We start from the raw sequence: 22109 nt of genomic DNA, 5'->3' as shown, positions 1-22109 counted from the left end.
CAACCTCTTTAGGAAAATAACTGAAGTGCAGATGCAAAACAAGATTACAACTGATGATTTAAATCAACATTTCCAGCGAGCAGATTTAAATCACTGATTGCAATCACGATTTGAATCAATCCACCCTGGGATAGCTACCGCCTCCTCACAGCACTATTGGCAAGTACCTTTAAGAAGAACCTAAAGTCAAAGAGACCCTTCCTGCATCATGATGTCATGTCCGATTTTCCAGTTAGAAAGTTCCCTTCACCTTAGGGAGTGGTGGGAGAAGTGAGCTTTTAAGGCTGCTCTAACTCAGGGAAACAGCAAGTATTCACTGAAACAGGCAGGCGCACTCATTTCCAGAGGCCATTCAACTGTTTACTTCCAAAAAGGTTTGTTTGTCCCCCTCCTTTTTTGGGGGGAAGGGAAGGGCCCGGTAGAGGAGAGAGAGAAAGAGAAGAAAAGAGTGTAATTTAGATTGCCTTCTAGATGGCCTTGCCAGAATATATCCCCAAAGGATTATGGGCTTTAGCAGCTGCCACCTACCTATGGGCACCACATTTAAGACCATTCTGTACTACTCAATACTTTTCAGAGAGAGTCACATGCTTTGGAACATTCTCTTACCAAGTCCTAGCAGATCCATTACAGGTTCAGTAGATTTAGGGGGACTTTTTCTTGGTGGCTGCATTTCATCTTTCTTTTGTGGCTAAAAAAAAAACGACAATATTAAAATCCAGAAATCTTGCAGTTGTTCAAACCTTCTACTTAACCTTTGTGAAAAGGAAAGGATAAGGATTCTGGGCTTGAATTATGACTGCATTTGATCCAGTTCAAATTGACAGGGTTACACACTTTGAAAACTGAAGTTAAAGCAGTTAAAGAGTCAGGCTCAGTTTCCTACCAAATCAAGTAAACAAATCGGATGGAGTGCCGTGCTTGTATCTTGAACTGGGATAACTCTTCTGCCATAATCAAGCAAGTCTAATAATAAATAAATAAATACACAGTAATACTAGACAAAAGTCATTAGATCTAGTTACTTATCTAAAGAGGAAAGATAGGGCTGAATCTCTGATCACTGCTGACAGATCCCTGGACAGCTCAGAGTGCCATATACTTTATACATTTTATAAAATCAGCCAGAAGGGGACTTAAAGCTTCCCAGCATTTGCCCCTTCTACTCTGAAGTACTGCCAGATGAGATATGATATTACAAGATTTGCATGTTCACATATGAAGTATCTTCAGAAAACCCTGAGCAGGATCATAGAACCATTCTGGTACTATGAGGTTTAGTGTAAACACTAGGATTTTCTGAAACATATCCCGTCCCAAACCTCCAGAGTATTGTCTTGCATTTCCCATCTTGAAGTTAATGGGAGGGACAGTCAAGAGACACAGCTTATCTTGACAAGGAAGCTACGTATTTGTGAACACTTGCCCAGTATGCACTCTGAACTTCAGCTGATAACCCATGCTCCAACTATACTTCCGCAACTATGTATGCGACTTATTTAACTGACAGGCATTATCGCTTAAGAACGAGCATCAGGACTGACAGCCAAAGGGGGAGTTTGACTACTTGCTTCTGCTATTCTGTTTGCCTTTGTCCTGGGAGTAACTGCAATAGCGTTAAGATTCAGGTGGAGGAGAATTTACCCTAATTGGAAAAGGATTAGTCTTATGTTTTCAGTTTCCATTACTGAATACAAGTGTAGGTTTTAACATCAAACTAAGCGGCTTGTGGTATACCAAGAACCACTATACACTTCAGTTTATTAGCTAGTAAAATGCAGTTAGCCAGATGGGAGAAGAATAAGACTCAGTCCCTTGAAAAAGTCATTGTGGGGTTACACAAAATTAGATGTCACATGCCTTTACTGTAAAGAAGGGAGCTAGAATCTACTACACGCTTATTGGGGGTAGGGAGTGTGGAGAGGAATGGTACAAAAACAAGAATTTCATTGTTTTGAGCAAACTAAACTGATCCAGGAGAAACGAGCAGCCCTTATTTGGAGATGAAATGCCACAAAAAGACTAATTTCTTATTGTTAAATTAGGGTTTGAAGGTATCAACACAGGGCTATAGTCACTAGATAAACCATGACAAGACAGGAATGGGAGAGAGGAGACAAACAGCATCCCAGGGTTGGAGAATACATAGAAATGGCAATTGTGATTGAGAGCTGTCTGTAAATTGGGGGGGGAGGGCGGGGCGAGAAGAGAAATGAACCCCTCTCTAAGCACCTGGTATTGGCCTGTTATAGACAAGACACTGAAATACACAGAGCACCAGCGTGATTCAATGCATTAACTTCTTAATAGGAAGAGACCAGAAAAATCTCATATTTCCATAGTAAGCTGTTCCATCTCTACTACACTTGAAAAACCCCTGTATCTTTCTAGATAGACCTTTACAATTGACCCATGATTGTACTTTTTGCCTTACCATTTTCACTTTCTCAAAGATAACAGGTTCCAGTTTCTTCTCTGATGCTGACTCACTATTCCTTTTCCATTTGTCATCTTTTTCTTTCTGTACAAAGAATCAAACAAAAGTGAGGGTCAAAGCTCAGCCCATAGTAATGGGGAAGTTAAAATAAAAATAGAAATAGAGTTTTTCCAAGCAAGTTCGTAATGAATTGCACCTTTTACCAACATGAAAAGTAGAGGCTAGTTAGATAACTACTTTGGCTTATAAACACCTCCCCTTAGCCAGCAACCAATTTTCCCCAGTGCCTTGGTTAATAGTTTAAAACCAGTTTTGCCATGTGTACACATGGTAATTTAGAGCTGTAACAGAGGATACAACTGCAGCATGGCCATGAGATAGTCCCTGCTTTTGGAGAATGAGTAGAGTTCCAAATAGTTAAAATTCCCAACACAAGAGAAATACTTCCAAAAAGTCTGTGACCCTATTGAAAATACAATTTACCCAGTTGCAGTTGAGGAATAAGTCAAGATGGCTAGTCCTGTACATTTGTCAGCTGATGGTTTTGGAGACAATTTTATGATAACAAGTAAATTCAGGATAAGACAAAGATATCAGGTCAGCGTTTACAAGCTTATGATTGGTCTTCTACACAAAAGTTCTTAGGAACTAGAGACTAACCCTAAGTGCACTGATGTCAAGACTTCGATCCATGTATTTCTTCTTTTCATATTTGTCTCTGATAAAGCCCTCCACTGCTCTGCAAGAGGCTGGTTAAGGATGAATGACTCAAAAGTTGAAGCTGTCTATATAGACACGTTAAATAGTTCGACAAAACACTTTTTGTGACCACAAAATAATGGCAGTTTAAGGAAGTTCTCTTGCAACAGTAATTTTATTTTTGTTCCTTTAAATTAGTGTCAAAGTTGTCAATGCTAAATATTCTCCTGAAGTGAGTGGGTGAAGTTATTAGATCTAAAGTTATATAAACAAGCTGCTGAGGATAGCCAGAGCCATGAGGCCACTGTGTTAAACCCCTGCCTCAGCAAGAGTGAGCTTTGCTGGAGATTAGCCTGTGTGTCAGCTTCCTGCCACACCAGTCTGCCTTCCTTACCAGCAAACTCCCTGAACCTCTACCAGTCCTAACCTTGCCTAGCAGTTAACAATCAATGAACTCTAGCCTCCAAGCTCCTCGGATGTGTCTCTCCACAAGGCACAGTCCCCTTCACTGTACATTCACAAAAGATATAAAGGAGCAATGAACTTAGAGTCAATACACTGCAGCTCAACTGGTGTTTGACAAATACTTATCGCAATCACAGCACAGCACCAGTTTACAGTAAAACACATTTAACAGAAAGTCATAGGTTTACATGATACCAAGACAGGAAGGGTTACAAGCAAACAAAGTAAAAATATGCTTTCTACAGGCTAAGACCTAACTTCAGTTACTGTCTTTGTTCAAGGCAGTTTCCTCACCAACATTCCTTCCCAGCAATGGCTGACTTGCTGTTCACTGGGATCCACACACCATACAAGGTGTTGGCTTTCCTTGCCTCCTCAGGTGACATTTTTATTAGAGCAAGTTAAATAGTCATTTCTTGGTCCACTGTAGCAAGATGCCACAGCCCAGTAAGCTTTGCTAAAGACCATGAGCAATACAGAAAGGAGTTACGTACAGAGTTACTAGTGAAGGCCACATTGCACTTTAAGTATCAGACGAAGTCGGTATTCACCCACGGAAGCTTATGCTCCAATACGTCTGTTAGTCTATAAGGTGCCACAGGACTCTTTGCTGCTATTGCACTTTAAGAAAACTGCACAGTAACTATTAGAGAAGTTTTTAATAAAGATCAGTATTTATCTAGTCATTTGTTAGCACCAACACTAAGTAGCATCTACCTTGTGCACACATTCCTTACAATCTTGCATTGGCACAAATCATTCTGAGATACGGGATCCCATGTGTCTGAAGGTCTGTCTACACAGCAAAGAAAAACTCAGAGCTGGCTCATGCCAGCTGACTCGGGCTTGCATGGCTTAGGCTGCGGGGCTGTTTCACTGCCATGTAGACTTCCAGGCTCGGGTTGGAGCCTGGGCTCTAGGATCCTGCAAGGTGGGAGGGTCCCAGAGCCCAGGTTCCAGCCTGGAAGTCAACAGCAATGAAACAGCCTGAGCCCTGAGAGCCCAAATCGGCTGGCACAGGCAGGTATCTAGTTGCTGTATAGACATACCCTGGGAGCCTGTCTTCAGTGTTATCTTTTTATATTACAAACAAATGGGCCACTGAGCAACAATCCTGCTTCTCACTCCATTTACAGCACTATGCCCCTGCAGTCTAGGAGACCTTCTCTAACTTAAAATGTTCAAACATTTTCAAAAGGCACCGAACACGTGCAGCTCCCACCAGCTTCAGTGGGAACTCAAAGTCCTTGGTGCTTTTGAAATTCAACCCTTCAGTTTGCTAGCGAACTGACAAGGCATATGCCATGCAAGGGCTTCAAGTTGTAACAGACTGGTTTTACTTAATTCTTATACTCTACAGAGCTCAGCAAGGATCACTCAGAGCTCTTCCATTGAAAACAGTAATGTACTAAATCTGAAGCATTGCACAGAGAGTGCCTAGCTAGGAACTTGTTTTCATGGCTGACACTCAGGCACAAAGATGAGCAGTTGCCCTCTTTGTAGAGAGGCTTTTCATGGTTAAGTCTCCTATATTCCCAAGTAGCAAGCAAAGAAAGGATACTGGTCTGTCTGAGGCCGCCTGAAGGTCTCTGGCAGGTAGGCTTCATAGAGACGATTTGCCTTTCTGTTTCCCATCTCCTGCATACACTGCAATTCAAAAGAGAGATTGTAAGCCATTTGTTTCAGCATACGAAAGTTCTGTCATACAGACCCATGGTGCAAGGCCGCCCTCCAAGAGTCTTAAGCTCCTCTATTAAACTAGCAGAAGTATTTTTAGACAGATCTCTGAAGCCTGTTCTGTGCCTTTGCAGCAGACTGAAAACCCAAATATTGAGAGTGCTCAACATCACTTAACTGGAATAAACTGAGCCTTAAACCTTTGAGCAGCCAGGAGACCCTGTGGATTTGAAGCTTCGTTGCACAGGAGGTGCACGAGGGAGGTTTTCATCCTTAGGGGAATTTCATACTCAGAACATACAGAAAAGAAAACCCCATCAAGTCAGACAGTGTATCCCCTGAGCAGTGCAGGACTGGTCCTTTCATCTCCAAGACTCACCATTTTCCTTGGGAGACTATTCTGTAACTCGAAGCCTGACTGGTAATGTTTCCCGATAGTCAACCTACACTTTTTAAATCCCATGCCATTGCTCTAGTTCCACCCCAGGTAGCTCTCCCTCACCAGCATTTACACGCTTCCATGTATTAGGGTTGTGCCCATCTTGCCTCCTGCTCTTTAGCTGTCTGTATGCCATGTGATACATATAGTGCTTAGTCTTTCCATAAGACAGACTTTCTAGCTTGGAAGCTTACTAGGTTTCTAGGTTGGAGGCATTATAAAGTCTTAGAAATAAGCTTTGAGATCCCAATTAAAGGAATAATAGCTATAAGTCTTGAGAATTATCTAATGCTAGAGTTTAGGAGTGAACAAGAGCTGGCTGAGCAGAGGATTCCTATTGCAACAGCTGTTATCAGCCTCCAGGGCTAACCAAACTCAAACAAGACACACCGGCGCTTAGGGGTGTGTTTGTGCTAGGGCAATGAGACACCTTTTCAGGCTTGGCTAATTTGTGATCTCCCTTCTGTACAGCCCAAAGTAGGTGAGGCAGATCCACCAACTAAAGCCAGAGACAAGTGCATGCTTCTCGAAGCAGTTACTTGTTTCGGACAAATGTTTTATCAATATAACCAGAGCCTGTTTTTAACTCAGGGAAGTCTGTCACACTCCTACAGGCCATTATTTTAATCAGTCAACACAGTGTTGTGAGTGGTTTTTTTAACCATATAGGGAGGAAACCTTTGGTGATCGTTTTAAAGTCTCCTTCCACTGGACTCTCTCAGACATGTATTTTAAGATTTACTGAATCCCATTTTGCCAGAGCAACAGTTCTGTTCAAATTATATGGTCCAGCTCCATTTTTACTTGTATCTGCGCTTGAGTCCACTGGTCGAGATTGACAGATTTCACCCTGGATATGTGAACTCCTAGATTCCGGTGGATCCCAGCACAGCGAATACAAATGAACACGCCAATATTCCAGGATGCCCATCGTGGCCCTGCAAAAGGACATCAAAAGAGGCAGTCATGTACACATTCATAAATCCCCACTGCCACGAACAATCTCTTATGAGAAACTGCACCAAGTGAACTGTGGATTGATGATTTTGCATTTTCATCTAGAATGGAAACTGGGATTAGACACTAGCAGTGTGTTCTCTTAAAAAAAAAAGACAGGTCCAAGTGTAAGACTTAGGGAACAAATGTTTTATGTTTCCTCCTTCCCCCTCCAATCTGGGTTATTTGTGTAACATAACAGAACGCTCTCAAAGTGAAACCAGAATAATCCCGGGGTACAGAGAAAGGATGCACCACAAGAACATCCTTTCGCTTAACCCCCATTCTTTTTAAGTGACCTTTTCGATATCGTGCAGCTAGTGTCCAGCCATTAGACCTGTACTGGAGGGTGGTTTCAAAATCTCAAGTTTAGCATGGAGCGAGACAGTTAATGTTACTGGCAATGTTACCTAAGAGCCAAATTTCACTATCAGACTATGCCAGACAAACACCACTGCTCAAAGATGAGCTGCACTTAGTGTTTGAGTTATTTGACCTTAAGACAAGGAACATGACTATAAGTCTTCCTCTACACCTGGAAAGAAACAAAATGTATTGTACGAGATATAGCCATGTTGCTTAGGTTACAGCAGAAGACGAATACAGAACAGCAGTTTATTTGTTCTCCTGATTCCAATAGCCTGACTGATTCTCCACCTTCGGCAGAGTGAATGTTAGGATTGTGATCTGAGAGAGAAGTCGATACACAGTTTACTCTTCAGTCTTTAGACAGTTTTGCTTTTAGATGCAAGGTTAACATGCAACTTTCAACAGACAGGAGAGCTCCAAGGTTTGGAAGAAGGGAGGTCATGCTGGGAAAAAACAAGGGAAAGCTTTACAAGTTTAATTTCACTCATTGTAAACTAGAACATTAATCTTTCTGTGAAATAAGCATGGAGATACATCGCCAAGTGAAATACAGAGCCTCGTGAACTGCTACTCATTGCCACCAGGTGGCATTCACACTACTGTTCCCATCCCAACTCCTCTCCAGAAAGATTAGCATTTGAAGTTTCTGACTATCACTGCCAGCATGAAGTGATCAGGCCAGTTTCAAGGCATGAACAACTCTGGAAATAACCTTCCTTTGTTGAGCACAGCCAGTTCTCCAAAATCCACAGATGGACTTGACCCAAGTTCCAAAGGCCTGCTGAATATTTACAAAAGCCCAGCTAGCCTACAGCTAGTTTGGTTTGCAAACTGTACCTCATGCAATGTAAATTCACACACAATATCAAGGCTGGCAGGCCAAAAAAGTGATCAACTGATAGAGGCATGCATTGGAGCACTTAGAGTAGATACCCATACACTTAGTAATAACACCTGCTCAAGAAATACAGGAGTAGATAGAAGGCAATAAGGGAAAGTTGTGTAATTTTAGAAAGCAGAAGTGTTCAAGACTTGCATATACGGTTGTGTGCCAATGTAGATACTTTACTATTTAAAACCTTTTATTTTTCCTCCCCTTCTGTTACTTCTAGTAATGCTAATGCTCTTCAAACCTGAACGAAAGTTAACAAGTCTGGGCACACAATCAGTGCTAAAGCTTGGATCAAACTCAATGTCCTCTCTTCCCTCCTGAGAGTTTTCAGATCTATCAGATTTATTTAAGACAGAATGCATAAATAAGAATTGGAAGTTTAAAAAGAAATCAGTTGAAAGATCAGGATTCTGAATGGAGAGATATTCCATGTTTAAAACAGATTAAATTTAGCATTTGTCTTTTAATCGGACCAAGTGCTGTTGCTAAATAGGAGACAAGCATCAGGTCTGAAGAGCTCTGTATAGCTCAAAAGCTTGTCTCTTGCCAACAAAAATTGGGCCAATAAAAGATATTACCCTCACCCACCGTGTCTAATATCCTGGGACCAACAAAGCTACAGCAATGCTGAAAACAAATTTAGGACTACCAATCATATAAAGTTTATTGGCCCGCCCTACATCAAAATCATGGATGCAATACAAAATCGGGTATTTTACTTGCTCATTAAAGAAAAGTTTGCAAAAAAGTCTCCTCACCCCAGCCAAGCAGAGCTATGCTTGATATAATGGAAGGTATCTTCCACTAACAAGTGGCCAGATTAGCACCTAACAGATGACAGCTGTTGAACATTAACACCCTCTCCTGCTGAATCTGAATTCCAAACCAGAAGAGCTCTCTCAAGTAGTTTCCACTTGGAATTAAATGAAGCATACAGAAGTAGATCAGTGAGCCACTCACTGGACAACTATAAAGTGTTTGATTTCCCATTCCCCACCCCTGCAGGAAAACACAAAAAAGCAGGCCTCCTATACACTAACTGTTTTATTGGCCTGTCTGAAAGGGGAGTGTTTTTTGTTTTGTTTTTTAAACCACCACTTATGCTAGTATAAGCCGCTTATTTCGCTTTGCCAAACTGGAATAAATAATACCAGTACAAACCCTTTTATACAGGACATAGCAGCACCTACACTAGGGGAGTTTGCTGTTTTTAACTTTGTCAACATAGTAGCAAAACTTAAGTTTAGACAATGTCATATACACCCTGTCCCCCCAGCAGTTGCTAGCCCCCTTTCAATACTTTAGAGAAAATGCAAGATTATGTTATACGTGTGCGCAAACCATGGTAGCTATTTTCCAGACAGAGGTAGGCAGAGTTCCTGCCCTGAAGAGCAGACAGTTTTAGTCACTGAACTCCTTCATTTAGAAAACTGCAGCGTACACTTTTAGATAAGGAGCTCTACTCCATCAAGATATTTGTTCAGGGACAGGGTAATTAACTCCCTTGCATCTGATTAGAAAGCAGGACCTGAAAGCTCAGCGGAGATTCAGGAGGAAGCTTGTGAGAGGAAGGGGAACTCATGGAGAAAAATCCTTCAGAAGATGGAACTTCTCACCATTGTTAGGTAGAGTCAGCCTTCAGGGTTAGCAGCATTTCCTTATTTTCTGGCCTCCCCGTGGCCACACACTGATTGCTGTCAACCAAGCAGGATAGCAAACAAGCAATATGGAGGAATTATACCCCACAGAGAACAGTTTAAGAACCACAAATACAGAAAGGAAAGCTAATGTTTTCAGCTGACCTTGTATGGTTTAATCAAAGTTCCAAGGACAATGAGTAGGAAATCTCTAGTCTACAATACCATTGCTCTCTTAACTGCCTCTTTAAAAAGGCCATTTCTGGACTTCACATCCCAACTCAAAAAGTAGTTCCTGATGAACACCTCAATGTGAAGCAAAGTGTGCTTTGGACACCTAATAGCCATCACACAATAATGGCATAGAAGCACCTACAGTGCACTATGGATATATTATTCAGGAAGGAAAGCCCACAACCCCTTTGCAGTAGGTAAGTATTCTGGTATCTGAGAAAGAGGCACTCAGGTAAGTGATTTGCTGAAGGTGTTACAGTAGTCAGCAGTAAAACTAGGAAGACTGCAATCCCAGTGCCCAGTTGCCAAATTTACAAGTGCCTCTTATTTAATAAAAACTGTCCCATTTATAGATTTCATTTGTGTCTCATTTCAGACCATTCTAATTTAGGGACTAACTTTGTTCAATCGAGGTAACTACCAGGAATTTTTCAGGGTTATACTTAAGTTAAACTTAAGCCCTAGGCTATATTTAGTGTTTATAGGACTAAACGGATTAATAGTAAACTAGATACTACATCAGGGGCCATAGTAACCTCTAGTTACTGTGTCCCATGGTGCTAGTTAAGGCCATTTCACCTTCTACACAATTATACCAGATGAGAACAGTGCTCTTGTTCGCAGTACCATCTGCAGTGATCTATGTCCCTCGCTCATCATTTTTGTGTTTCATTTAGGAGGTAGGATCAGAAACAACTAGGACTGGGTATTAAAATGACAGCTGTCTGCCACCATATTCTGAGTTCCAAGCTCAGGAAAAATCCAGAACACATACAGAGTTGAAAGTTTAGAACCATTTTCTGCTAACTGACATTTTCTAAATTAATACTTAAGCTATAAAAATCCTGTTAGTTGCCAATATTTTTGCTTGGTAGCAGCAGATGCTGTCCTCTGAGGTAACAGACTTGTTTCTCCTATTTGTTGCTAAGAGCACAGAAACTAACAATGAAATGAGATAAGAAAGAAGCAAATGAAATGTCAGAGGGGAAAAAAAATGCAGATCAAAAAAGCAAAGCAGAACCATTACAAAGACGTTCTTCTGCTTTTTAGAACGAAGGCTAATATTTTGATTCAAATGCATTGTTAGGAACCTTGATGCTCCGATACTATTGTGATGGAGTTACAAGCATACACAGACATCCCAAACACACAAAGATGCCTAAATATTTTATCAAACATACATTGCATTTTTCCTCCAGCCCTACGAAGCGGGCAAAGCATGTGAATGCCGGGTATGCACCTTCACCTTTGCTCTTTATTGCATAAAGCAGTAATCAATTAGTCTTCTTGTAAGTTCAGATATTACATCCAGATAATGTTAACTCTTCAAAGAGAAGGAAGATGATTTTGCTCCCCTTGGGCAGAAAGGGCAACGCTGTAAACTGAGCGGCTGCAGTGTGCAGCAGGAACTGTCTGCTGAAAGAGCTGTGATGGATTGACACAGGCAAGGCTCAGTACAATGGAAAAAGAGTAACTATAAAAATAAAGCATTAGTGATTGGGAGAACACAGGCATCAGCCTGTCAATAGCAATGCAAGGGCAGCTTAGACTTACACAATTGAAGCAGCGGCCACACAGCAAAGTATAAAGTGCCAAAGGATATTAAAGTTAATGTCAATCAGGACCCTTCCTTCTCAGGTAATAAGGAAGATGGAAGGAATTACATGACTTCTTGCTTGGGAGAGCCCTTGTCTTAGCAACAAGGCCAAATTTAGGTTGTTCTGAACAGCTTACCCTTTACGAAATGCTGGGCAGAGTCCAGCTGTTCAAACAAAATGGATGAATATGCAAGACTAAGTATATTGCCCTCCACATCCTCACTGATCCTTCAATTGCAACAGTCACTACTTACTCCTTAAAGGCTAACACAGGTTTTTGTTTTGATGTTTCTAATTTCCATGACATACTTAGCTTTGCAAACATTTGGGGCTAAGGTTAGCCCGCTAATGTAAATGCAAACAAGTCTTATACTTCCCCATGCAGATTTTTGTAATCATGGGATTCTTAAAAAAAAAGAGGAAGTTGTTCACATGAAACATCCAGCTCTGAAAAAATGGTGCAAGAGAATATTGTTTATATTCTGTACTTCTAGTCAATGTCAAGAGTGCTGCTGCTGTTTATGCAACGTGATTAGATCTGCAAAAGCCCCTTTATGGACTGGTTCAGAGAATATTACAGAACGGAATTAGGTCCTACAAGAATTTAGTTTTGAGGAAACTAGAGGATGCAAAAAGTTAAAACTATCCTAGTGACCTGCAATTTCAGTTGGGAACTTAATGCAAGAGGCATAGGATTAGATAGGTTATGAACAACGAAATTAAGACATACAATATTTTGGATAACGCTTTGCTTCTTCTACCTTAGACAAACAACTTTTTTGGGGAAAAATGCAAAATCCCAGCCCTGGAAGTATTTGTCAATGTAGCCACAAGAATTGCTGAAGTAGTGGTATGCCTCTCCTGCAGCCTTTATCCACCCAAATGCTTCCTGCTAATTGCTCTGTGTGCAGTTTGCCGACCACTGTCTTAACTTTTTGGCCCAAGGGCCACATCTGGGTTTGGAAGTTGTATGGCAGGCCATGAATGCTCACCAAATTGGGGTTGGGGTGCAGGAGGGGGTGAGGGCTCTGGCTGGGGGTGCAGGCTCTTGGGTGAGGATGAGGGGTTTGGGGTGCAAGAGGGAGCTCCGGGCTGGGACCAAGGGGTTCAGAGGGCGAGAAGGGGATCAGGACTGGGGCAGGCTCCAGGCGGCGCTTACCTCAAGCGGCTCCCGGAAGCAGTGGCATGTTCCCCCCCCCCCCACCCCCAACGTTTAGGAGCAGTCAGGAGGCTCTGTGCACTGCCCCGGCAGCTCCCATTGGCCGCAGTTCCTGGCCAATAGGAGCTGAGGAGGCAGTGCCTGTGGATATGGGCAGTGCAAGGAGCCCTCTGGCTGCCCCTGAACGTAGGAGCTGGAGAGGGGGGACATATTGCTTATTCCTGGAGCCGCTGGTGCGCAGGAAGCCCCAGACCCTGCTCCCCAGCGGGAGCTCAAGGGCCGGATTAAATCGGCTGGAGGACCGGATGTGGCCTGTGGGCCGTAGTTTGCCCACCCGAGTTAGGAGTTGGAGCATTAGGTAAGAGGGCACATTTTATCCTGTCTCCACCTGTACAATCTCATTGTTTTCACCAGAACTACAGAAGACACTAAAGGTAAAATTTGGCCTAACATATTTATCGCAAAAGCCCTTTAAAAACCAAATTAGTAAGAAAAACGTTTGACTTGCCAAATAATTGAAGAACATTGAAAGAAATATTTCGGAGTAACAGCCGTGTTAGTCTGTATTCGCAAAAAGAAAAGGAGTACTTGTGGCACCTTAGAGACTAACCAATTTATCTGAGCATAAGCTTTCGTGAGCTACAGCTCACTTCATCGGATGCATACTGTGGAAAATACAGAAGATGTTTTTATACACACAAATCATGAAAAAATGGGTGTTTACTACTACAAAAGGTTCTCTTCCCCCCCACCCCACTCTCCTGCTGGTAATAGCTTATGTAAAGTGATCATTCTCCTTACAATGTGTATTACCAACAGGAGAGTGGGTTTGTTTGGGGGGGAGAAAACCTGGATTTGTGCTGGAAATGGCCCACCTTGATTATCATACACATTGTAAGGAGAGTAATGGTTTTTATCATTTGCCACACACACACACACACACACACACACACACACACACACAGAATGCCATTTGAGGGAATTTTCATTTTTAAAATCCTAGAGGGATTCACTTTTTGCCCTCCTCTATTCAGCACATGGCATTTTGGCTCAAGCTGCTTATGTCAACTTCCTCTGTAATAACCCTGAAGGCATTTATGAATAAGCAGAAATTGACTGCAGAGAAGGGGAGTGGGAGAGGGAGGATGAGGTAAAATAGATGCTTTCATGGGACAGGAAGGAGAGAGCTTAGCTATTCAACTCCTAATGAAACAATCTCTGTGCGCACAATTGTTCAACTTGCCGGCTCCCTGCCTGCAATTACTCCAGCAAAAGCCCAGCTGTGAGAGGGAAATGTGCTGCAGGGACTGAATGATCCATGTCAATGCTATTGCATGCGTTGGACTCAGACATCCTGCAAGCATCTCCCTCAACAGTATGTGTGGGAGAGACTATGTGGGAAATTGTGCAGGCAGCGGGATAGATCCCAGTAAGATAACACCCACATCAGCTAGTACAAGCCATCACTGGTAGCCAACTGGAAACTTTCCATTGAGCTAGAACTGAGAATAAATTCCCCTTCCCTGCTTTCCAGTCAGCCAACTGATGAACAGAAAGTTTTTTTTGTTTGGTTGGTTGATTTTTTTTTTTTAAAAAAGAGCCCCCAGTACTTTCCACTGACTTATAATTTCTCTTCCGGAAATGATATTGCGTAAGAGGACTGACTGGAATTCACGATATTATGGATTGCAGCTTCCTCTGGGTTTCCCCCCCTCGCACATGCAAACACTCACTTTGCACCAGTCTGGTATGCTGTACACTTCTGCCCAAGGATTGAGAAATCTGTCACTGTTCTACAAGGACAGTCAATGCAGTCTCCGCAGCGTCCCACAAAGGCGCTAGATGATTAAACTATGTCCTTAATGCAAGCCCATTAGAATTTAGGAGTCACCCTACCTTAACTGAAAGAAACACACTTATATAAGTCCCTCCCCCATCTATGGATAGTTGGTTTGAAGTACGATGTGACCCATGGTAAATTGAGGTAGTGACTCAAAATCTAGATACTGTAGAATCACAGAACTGGAAGGGACCTCAAGAGGCATCTAGTCCAGTTCCTTGCCACTATGCATCGCACAAAGCAGAATCTCAGCTCCCATCTTCTCTTGCATAAAGACTGAACTTGCTGTTATATGAGGAAGCAAAAGCAGAAGAGTCCCTGTTGACAATGTCGTGAGCCAGGGATACTTTGGAAACTGAACAATAGGCCATTCAGGAAGTTGGCTAAAACATCTAGAAGCTTGACTTTAAGAAGCCACTCTGAGGAGCTCTCTCTTCCTTCACAGGTCAACTTTAAAGGATTTTTTTTTTAAAACTGCGCAATTGTCACAAAATTTACTTACTGGCACATACAGCATCTGCCCTCCTTAGCAGGATGATACAAGACTGAATGAGATTTTACTCAACCATCAAAAATTGTTCCAGGTGCTAACACTTCGGAGCACTGCCTTAAACCAACTAATTGAGGAATGACTAGGTTACTAGCAAAAAGAAAAGGAGTGCATCTGATGAAGTGAGCTGTAGCTCATGAAAGCTTATGCTCAAATAAATTGGTTTAATCTTATCAGGACAGTGGAGCTGCCAAGTAGTAATTCTGGCTTCCTAAAACAATTGCTAGTACAGCCAGGACTCTCCCCCCTCAGGATACATGCACATGGCCATGTCCAATAATGCATCAGATTTTGTATAACTGAAGGTCTCAAGCAGATAGAGCCAATGACATGGTTTATAAAGAGAATCTTAAAACAAGGACAAATTCCACCAGTTACCAAGACTGAAAAAGACAGGTCAGAAGCTGACAACCAACCAGGGATTAGCGACACTAGAGAGTTCAGTTGATAGGGATTATGCATTTTTTCCATCTCAGAAGAGGCTTTAAAAATTTTAGACCAAAAGAAGTGACTAAATTAGTGGAGACGTTGGATTAAGCTGCACTCATACTTGAACACTTCTGCTTCATTTCCTTGTCAAGTGGCAATAGTTCCATCTCTTCTCAAGTATTTGTGCATTTGCTATTATATACTGCGATCTAGTGAAGCTATGCACTAGTCCTCTAGCATCACTATATAGGGATTCAAGCACTCAGAAGTACACCTCTCTGGAAAGATTTTTAGCAGCTCACAGGCATGTGTCTAGCACTCCCCACACACCTGTAGTTGTCACATGTGGGTTTGGAGGTGGTTAGCAGAACTGAGCCAGACAGGTTCTTTTCCTTGCTGTTGCAAGTGGATGGAAGCAAGAAGGGGCTGCTGCAATTCAGACATTTCTTGGTAAAGATCTCTACTGTATTAGGAATGTAGTTTCTTCCTTTGATTTTAACTCTCATCCAATGTAGCCTTCCTATACGGACTTCATCAATAAAGTCAGTCCTTCTGTCAGTCACTCCAGCTCTGAAGACAACACATTGTTGGTGTGTGTTTGAATTCAGATTTTAGGGCACTGAGGCTGTTCGATTACTTCTTCCTGTTCCTTCCCCTTGTTCCTGCTCTGGGTCCCCCCCACCAGAGCTTTTGCCCATCCCCTTGCTCTGCATTTCCTCTGATCCCCCACCCCCTTTCTTCACCCCTCTGCATTCAAGTCAGGTTTCTTCCTCTCTTGCTGTGTGCAAGCAGGAGTAGCAAGGAAAGCAGATGAGAGGTTCTCCCTGCTCAGTTCTGGTGCCCAGAACCACAGCTGTCCCTAGCTACTCGGAAGGGCAACAGCCGGCCAAGTCTAGCTCAGCCTCTGCAGCACCAGGTTGGAGCATTCTCAGTTATTCTGTGGAGACAGGCATGAACAGTTCAGTCTGTGCATAGGAGCTGCTCAGTATAAACAAAATCAGAGAATTCACCTGCCAAACTCTAGCAAGCTTCTACTGAGCCTGCAGGAAGTTTTCAAGGTGACCGCAAAAGGCACAGACACCAGGGACCTGTCAAGTTTCATACCCTTGCTTCAAAGCGTGAAATTGCTAGAGCTTCTCAACAAAAGGGGATTTTTTTAATTTTATTTTTTTTAAAACATGGGCGAAGTGTATTTCCCTAATCTTGTTCTTGGAAACAGCTGAAATGTTTTAGCTAGAATTTCCCAGCAAAAAAGTCAGCCTTAGGCAGACATCTAGTATGAAAAAGTTCAGCACAAATTGTTTCAGTTTGGCAAAGTTACCAGCAACTGAAAACATATATAATGGAAAGCACTGTGCAACTTTAACAGGCGTTGCTACCAGTTTCACCTATAAATATAGGACTTGGTCACTAATCAGAGGGGAGAAAGATATTACAGCATGTTCCAAGGATCAGTTTTGTTCCAGGCCCTTTTTTTTCCTGTCCTAAATTTCAAGGGGCATACATGAGAAAACTGCTGTTTCTGATCAGTCCTTCCTTCCAGACTAGAGTTATGGAGTTAGTTTTTGTTCTCTCTTTAGTGTCAATAATCTACTTGTATTAAGATGAATTATCTTTAAAGGGCAAAGATATTGGTGAGATAAACACCTTCACAAAACCACATACCAGTCTGACATCTTAACTAATTTATCTGTTTGTTACTACAGTAACCAACCCACTATTTGTACTTAAATGGCAGTGCAAGTTTCCTGAAACCAAGCATAGTGGTGTATTTTTACAAAAACTGGGCACTCGGTCATTTGTAAAACTGAGCATCACCGGATTTACATCGTATTTAAATGTTGTATGACGATTACTTTAGTCATCAACATTCCCCATTTTACAGATGGGAAAACAGTCTCAGTGACTTGCTCAAGGTCAAAGTTAGAGACAGAGATAAGATTAGAAGGCAGGATGTTTCTCTCTCGATATCCACTGCTCAGTGCATTTCATCACACCTGCCTCTATTTCTTCTCCCCCAGGTTTGCATAATTAATGCACCTGTATGCAGCACAGAGATGTTCCAGGCTCCCAGGTCTCCACACCTTATTTCTGAATGATGCTGCTGCTATCTCGAACACTCCTCTCACCATGCACAGCTATTTCCAAAATAGTTTCCCCTCGAATGCTGATCTTTCCATACCCTGGCAACTATAATGACCGCCATTCCAACATTCTCTTGGACCCATATTTGCTGCTGGCTGCTCAAACACAAGAGTAAGGCAGACCTGTCATTATAGTTGTATCCCCACCAATACTGACAAAAAGTCTCTTTAGCGTACAGTGGCAGCTGTTAGAATAGTAAATGCTGTTGAAAAGGGATTCTAAGAACCCTTTTCCTACAGAATGATCTTGATCAGATTTAGCTTTATCTGGAAGAGGACAGTGTGTTCACACTAGTTGCATTGCTGTACCTAAACCACTATTAGACCTATTTCATTCTGTTGCAAAAAATGATGCTCAGTCAGCCACCACAGAACTGCAGAGTTTACCTAATTTTAAAGTTTACCGTGACTGGATTTGCTATTTTTCTTCCCATTTCTAACCCTGCCACTTACAGTGATTGTAGAAGAAGCAGAAGTATAAAAGAGGAAAACACATTCTTGATTTCTCAGCTTAAGATGCTGCAATTTCAAAGGCAGAAGTACATTACAAAACTGTCATACAGGGAGACTTACTGAATACACCAGTATGTACCCTACACAGATCAAGGTCAGATATCCTCTTTCCACTTCACAGATGTTATGGGTTTAAATTAATCCAAGAATTCTTCACCAGTTTCAAGCATAACATGTTGTAAGAATTCAAAAGAGAATGTTAACTCACTGCAGGCAGCTATAATTGTAGCCAGGCAGTGCAGATCACTGCATCTGCTATTCAGTTCTGTGTAAAGGTCTGCTGACGAAAGTCTTAACACACAGGAGGAGGAAACTCTGCAGGGCTTATCCAGTGCCTCATCATGCAAACAAGTAGCATCTAAAGACTGTTCTTAGGGAACCATAGGTTAGTTCTCTCTTCACCACAAGCAGCCATTACACAGGGCAATTTAAAGAGAAAACGCCATGCACATTGCCCTTACTAAAAGAGGAAGCTCAACTGTGATTCACGCAAGTTTAGACAGTGGTTTAGTAGGGAAATTCCATTATTCAATAAGCCCCCCCCCCCCGACATATTTAACATTAACCGTTTGGCAGAGTGAGAAAAACTTAAGATGAAAACCTGTTTGCACTTCTTGTTGTATGTTAAGCCCTCTTCTTCATACGTGTCACCAAACCTTCACCACTCTTGCTCCACCCATGCTTTGGACCACTGTCTTGCCTTCTTTGTCTTCCTAGCTCAACGGCTTCTCCCCTCATCCAATGCCTTTAACAGCCTCACAACTAGCGTTCACCAGATTCCATCCCTTTCTTTCAAAAGCTATTTCAACTACTTATTCCATGAGTCATTCTAGTTATGACAATGATGTACTTGTTTTCTAGCTTCATATTGTTTTCCTGCCTTGCACCTGCTCTAGATTCAGCTTTTTAGAAGGACTGGTAACTTGTTTGCCACATTTCACCTATTACAATGCTGTACCTAAAATCCAACACTGGGTTCCTATACTGCCCATGCCAAAAGCACCACAACTGAGAAGATATTGTGAAGTTAATTAGTCCTTTTACTTTTATTACAAGCACTACTCCATATATTTAGAATTTAGATATTTTAAAATCTTACTTTTCATACACTTCTCGGCTTGTGAGTACAGGGTTATCAGTTTCTTTTCCTGATTCTTGTATATAAACACAATATTTGTATTGCTAACACTGCAAGGCAATGTTTAAATGCAAAAGTGAAGCTATTTGAAATATCAGAAAGCAGTGAACATTTCTCCATTAGTGAGACTTAGAAAAATACACTTAACACCATTAATTTGAGCCCAATAACTTGACAGTCACTTTAGAAGCAATATGGAGATCATCATAAGCTAAGTATGTCCATTGAATTCCAGTAGTTAATATCAAATACTAAGGACAGAAAGAAGCAAGATCTTTCAAGACAGACTTTGCAAGTCAAGTGCAGCTTTCAACCAACACCTTTAACATTCTGCATTTGTACTGCACATTTAATCAGCACTGTATGTACTTAAAAGTCCCCAAGAAAAAACCTCTGTGTTGTAATTCTGGATGAGGAAATACTGAGAACAGAGAAACCCTGACCTAACTCTGTATGTAGATCTATTTTATGTTAGAATCAAGAAATAATGCACAAGTACAATTTTTTTTGCATCTAATTGGCAATGAGTTATACAAGAGGGTTGGACTTCAAAATGGAACTCATGGCAGAGCTCCCATAACACACAGGGGAGGGGTACTCAGACAAACCGAAGGAGGAGTGCGGGGCAACCTTAAACTGACGAGTGGATGCAGGAGAAGTTGCATAATGGTCATCGCTGGGGTACTCCACTGTGGAGGAACCTGCAGTTCTGCCATCAACGATACTGGATCCAAGGAGCCTGTGGGAAAGACGGGGACTGGAAGAGTAGAGGGAAAAAGTTTGGGAGAGGGAAGAGAGTCAAATACAGTATCTTCATGTTGTAAAAATTCAGAGAGTTAGAAATGCATAGAAGCTCCTTGGTTAATTTAACAGCAATTCTCAGTGCCCACATTTACCACCTATAATAGTTGGAGACATTTAACACGGGCTAGTTTAAAACAAAAAAGTTTCCAGTCCATTCAAATCATGGAGTCTGTATCATTGCCCAGATTGAGACCTCCCTCACACACTTGTACTTCACAAATTTACCCTCAAATTAACAGTTGTGGCGTTAAATAGCTTCCATATCCACTCATATCCCAACCCATTCAATATCTCTGTTGGTGAACATGTGTCTGCGTAGGCAGGTCATGCCATACAACTCAGCTCTCTAATAACGATAGCAAAACAACTATTTCCCAGAATGCCCACAGCGACAGCAGCAGTGCACAACAGATGGAAGAAACATCACCTGATGGTCAGGGAATGTTTTAATGACTGATTTATCCAAAAAAAAAAACCCCAAACATATACTGAAAAGAATGACAACCTCACAGTTGCAATGCAACTTGAGTGAAAAATGTTTCTTCCCATGGTTCCAATCTGGCAGTCCAGTAAGGAGACACAGCTTTGGGTAAAATCCCACACACTTGGTTGGGAAGCAGATCACAGCCTGTTTTGGCAGCATCCTTTTTACATAAGTACACCCAGCTGTCATTCATGCAGCAAGATGAGAAGAAATCATGAGAAACGGGGCTTTTTGGGGCAGAGCCATGTGTGCACCACCTAGTTGAGGCTCCAGTCCAGAATGGGGCCTTTGATAATCAATATTAGGCATTGTGGTCATGCCTAATAGCTGCAGGTATGTAGCCACTAAACCCAGTGACCTAGAGAAAATGTTAGCAAGGTAGAATCTACCATTAATCTTGTGATTTGGTATCTATAGCATGTCATGATCAATAGTTATCAGCCTGAAATTATGATCTCATGTCACCAGAGCCCACACATTTGTTTAGACAGAAGCAACTCATTCCCAAGTTTCTGCTGCCAGAAACCAACACAGCCAAGCTTTATTTTAAAAGGGTGTATCTTGTTCACTCCTCTCCCCAGATCGCCTAATCTGATTCAGATTAAAAAGTACTCCGGGTATGTATACACGGCAAAAAAAACCCCACAGCTGTGAGTCTCAGAGCCCAGGTCCTCTGACTCAGGTTTGCACTACGGGGCTAACGATAGCAGTGCAGACTTTCCTGCTCAGGCTGGACTGGGGGCTTTGAGACCCATCCTCCATGCCAGGTTTCAGAGTCCAGGGTCCAGCCTTAGCAGGAACATCTACAGAGCCCCATAGCACAAGCCTGAGTTAACTGATCTGGCCTCTGAGGCTAGGTTTACACTACAACTTACTTCGGTATAACTTATGTTGCTCAGAGGTGTGAAGAAGCTGTCCCCCCGAGCAATGCAAGTTACATCAACTTATGCGCCAGCGTGGACAGTGCTACCTCGGTGGATTTATTATGCTAACGGGAGAGCTTAGAGCGTCTTCACCAGACGCAATGCAGCGGTGCCGCTGCATTGATGTAGCACGTCTAGCGTGGACTATCCCCGAGACTCACTGCAGTAGGGTTTTTTGCTTTTTAGTGTAGAAGTACCCTCATTCTCCTCACAACTGTAGACATTAAGCAGCATTTTGTAACTTTTTTCTTTCCCACACTGCAGAGCTTTTGCTTAATTTCCTCTCAGTTCTCCAAAACAGACATCTGCAACCACTGCCTGCAGTGTTTATTAGCAGCTTCAGCTCTTCAAACCTCTCCCCATTTTCACCACAGAGATGATCCTCTTCCCTCCATAGCACCAGGACCAAGCATTGTATTTCTAAGAAGATACCCACAATTCCCAATCTATGGAGTGTCTCTAAATATAACAGATCATGTTTGCTCACGCCTTAGGCCAGTGCATCTTCTCAACAAGCATGTTCTCTCTATCATGCTCAGACTATGCTAGCTAAAGCTTGTGTTCCAGTACTTGAGTTCTCCTGGGGCTAGGGGTGGGGAACATAGATCAGAAGAGGTGCTGATAATGCCTTCAACAGCTCTTTTGGAAAAAAATTTTTGAGAACAAAGATTTCTATGCAATG

At 42.1% G+C, this 22109-nt stretch overlaps 1 protein-coding gene across 4 annotated transcripts in view; it reads right to left on the bottom strand.

Moving 5' to 3' along the window:
• The window catches only part of SMAP2 (small ArfGAP2), a 34426-nt gene that overhangs the window by 6065 nt on the left and 6252 nt on the right, over window positions 1–22109 (bottom strand). Inside the window, exons 2-7 of one of the 4 annotated variants that reach the window (XM_073317808.1) lie at window positions 19825–19973; window positions 6522–6655; window positions 5163–5248; window positions 3098–3176; window positions 2435–2521; window positions 610–691 (exon numbers count right to left, since the gene is read on the bottom strand). In XM_073317808.1, coding sequence (XP_073173909.1) covers window positions 610–691; window positions 2435–2521; window positions 3098–3176; window positions 5163–5245 — 331 coding nt within the window. In that variant the 5' untranslated portion in view covers window positions 5246–5248; window positions 6522–6655; window positions 19825–19973. Of the gene's footprint in view, window positions 1–609; window positions 692–2434; window positions 2522–3097; window positions 3177–5162; window positions 5249–6521; window positions 6656–19824; window positions 19974–22109 lie in introns of those variants that run through there. The other 3 variants (XM_073317805.1, XM_073317807.1, XM_073317806.1) reach the window with 3 other exon arrangements.

Source organism: Lepidochelys kempii, chromosome 19, assembly GCF_965140265.1.
Source record: "Lepidochelys kempii isolate rLepKem1 chromosome 19, rLepKem1.hap2, whole genome shotgun sequence".
NCBI lineage: Eukaryota > Metazoa > Chordata > Testudines > Cheloniidae > Lepidochelys > Lepidochelys kempii.
Note: the sequence above shows the minus strand (reverse complement) of the source record. Positions and strands in the feature narration are given on the sequence as shown.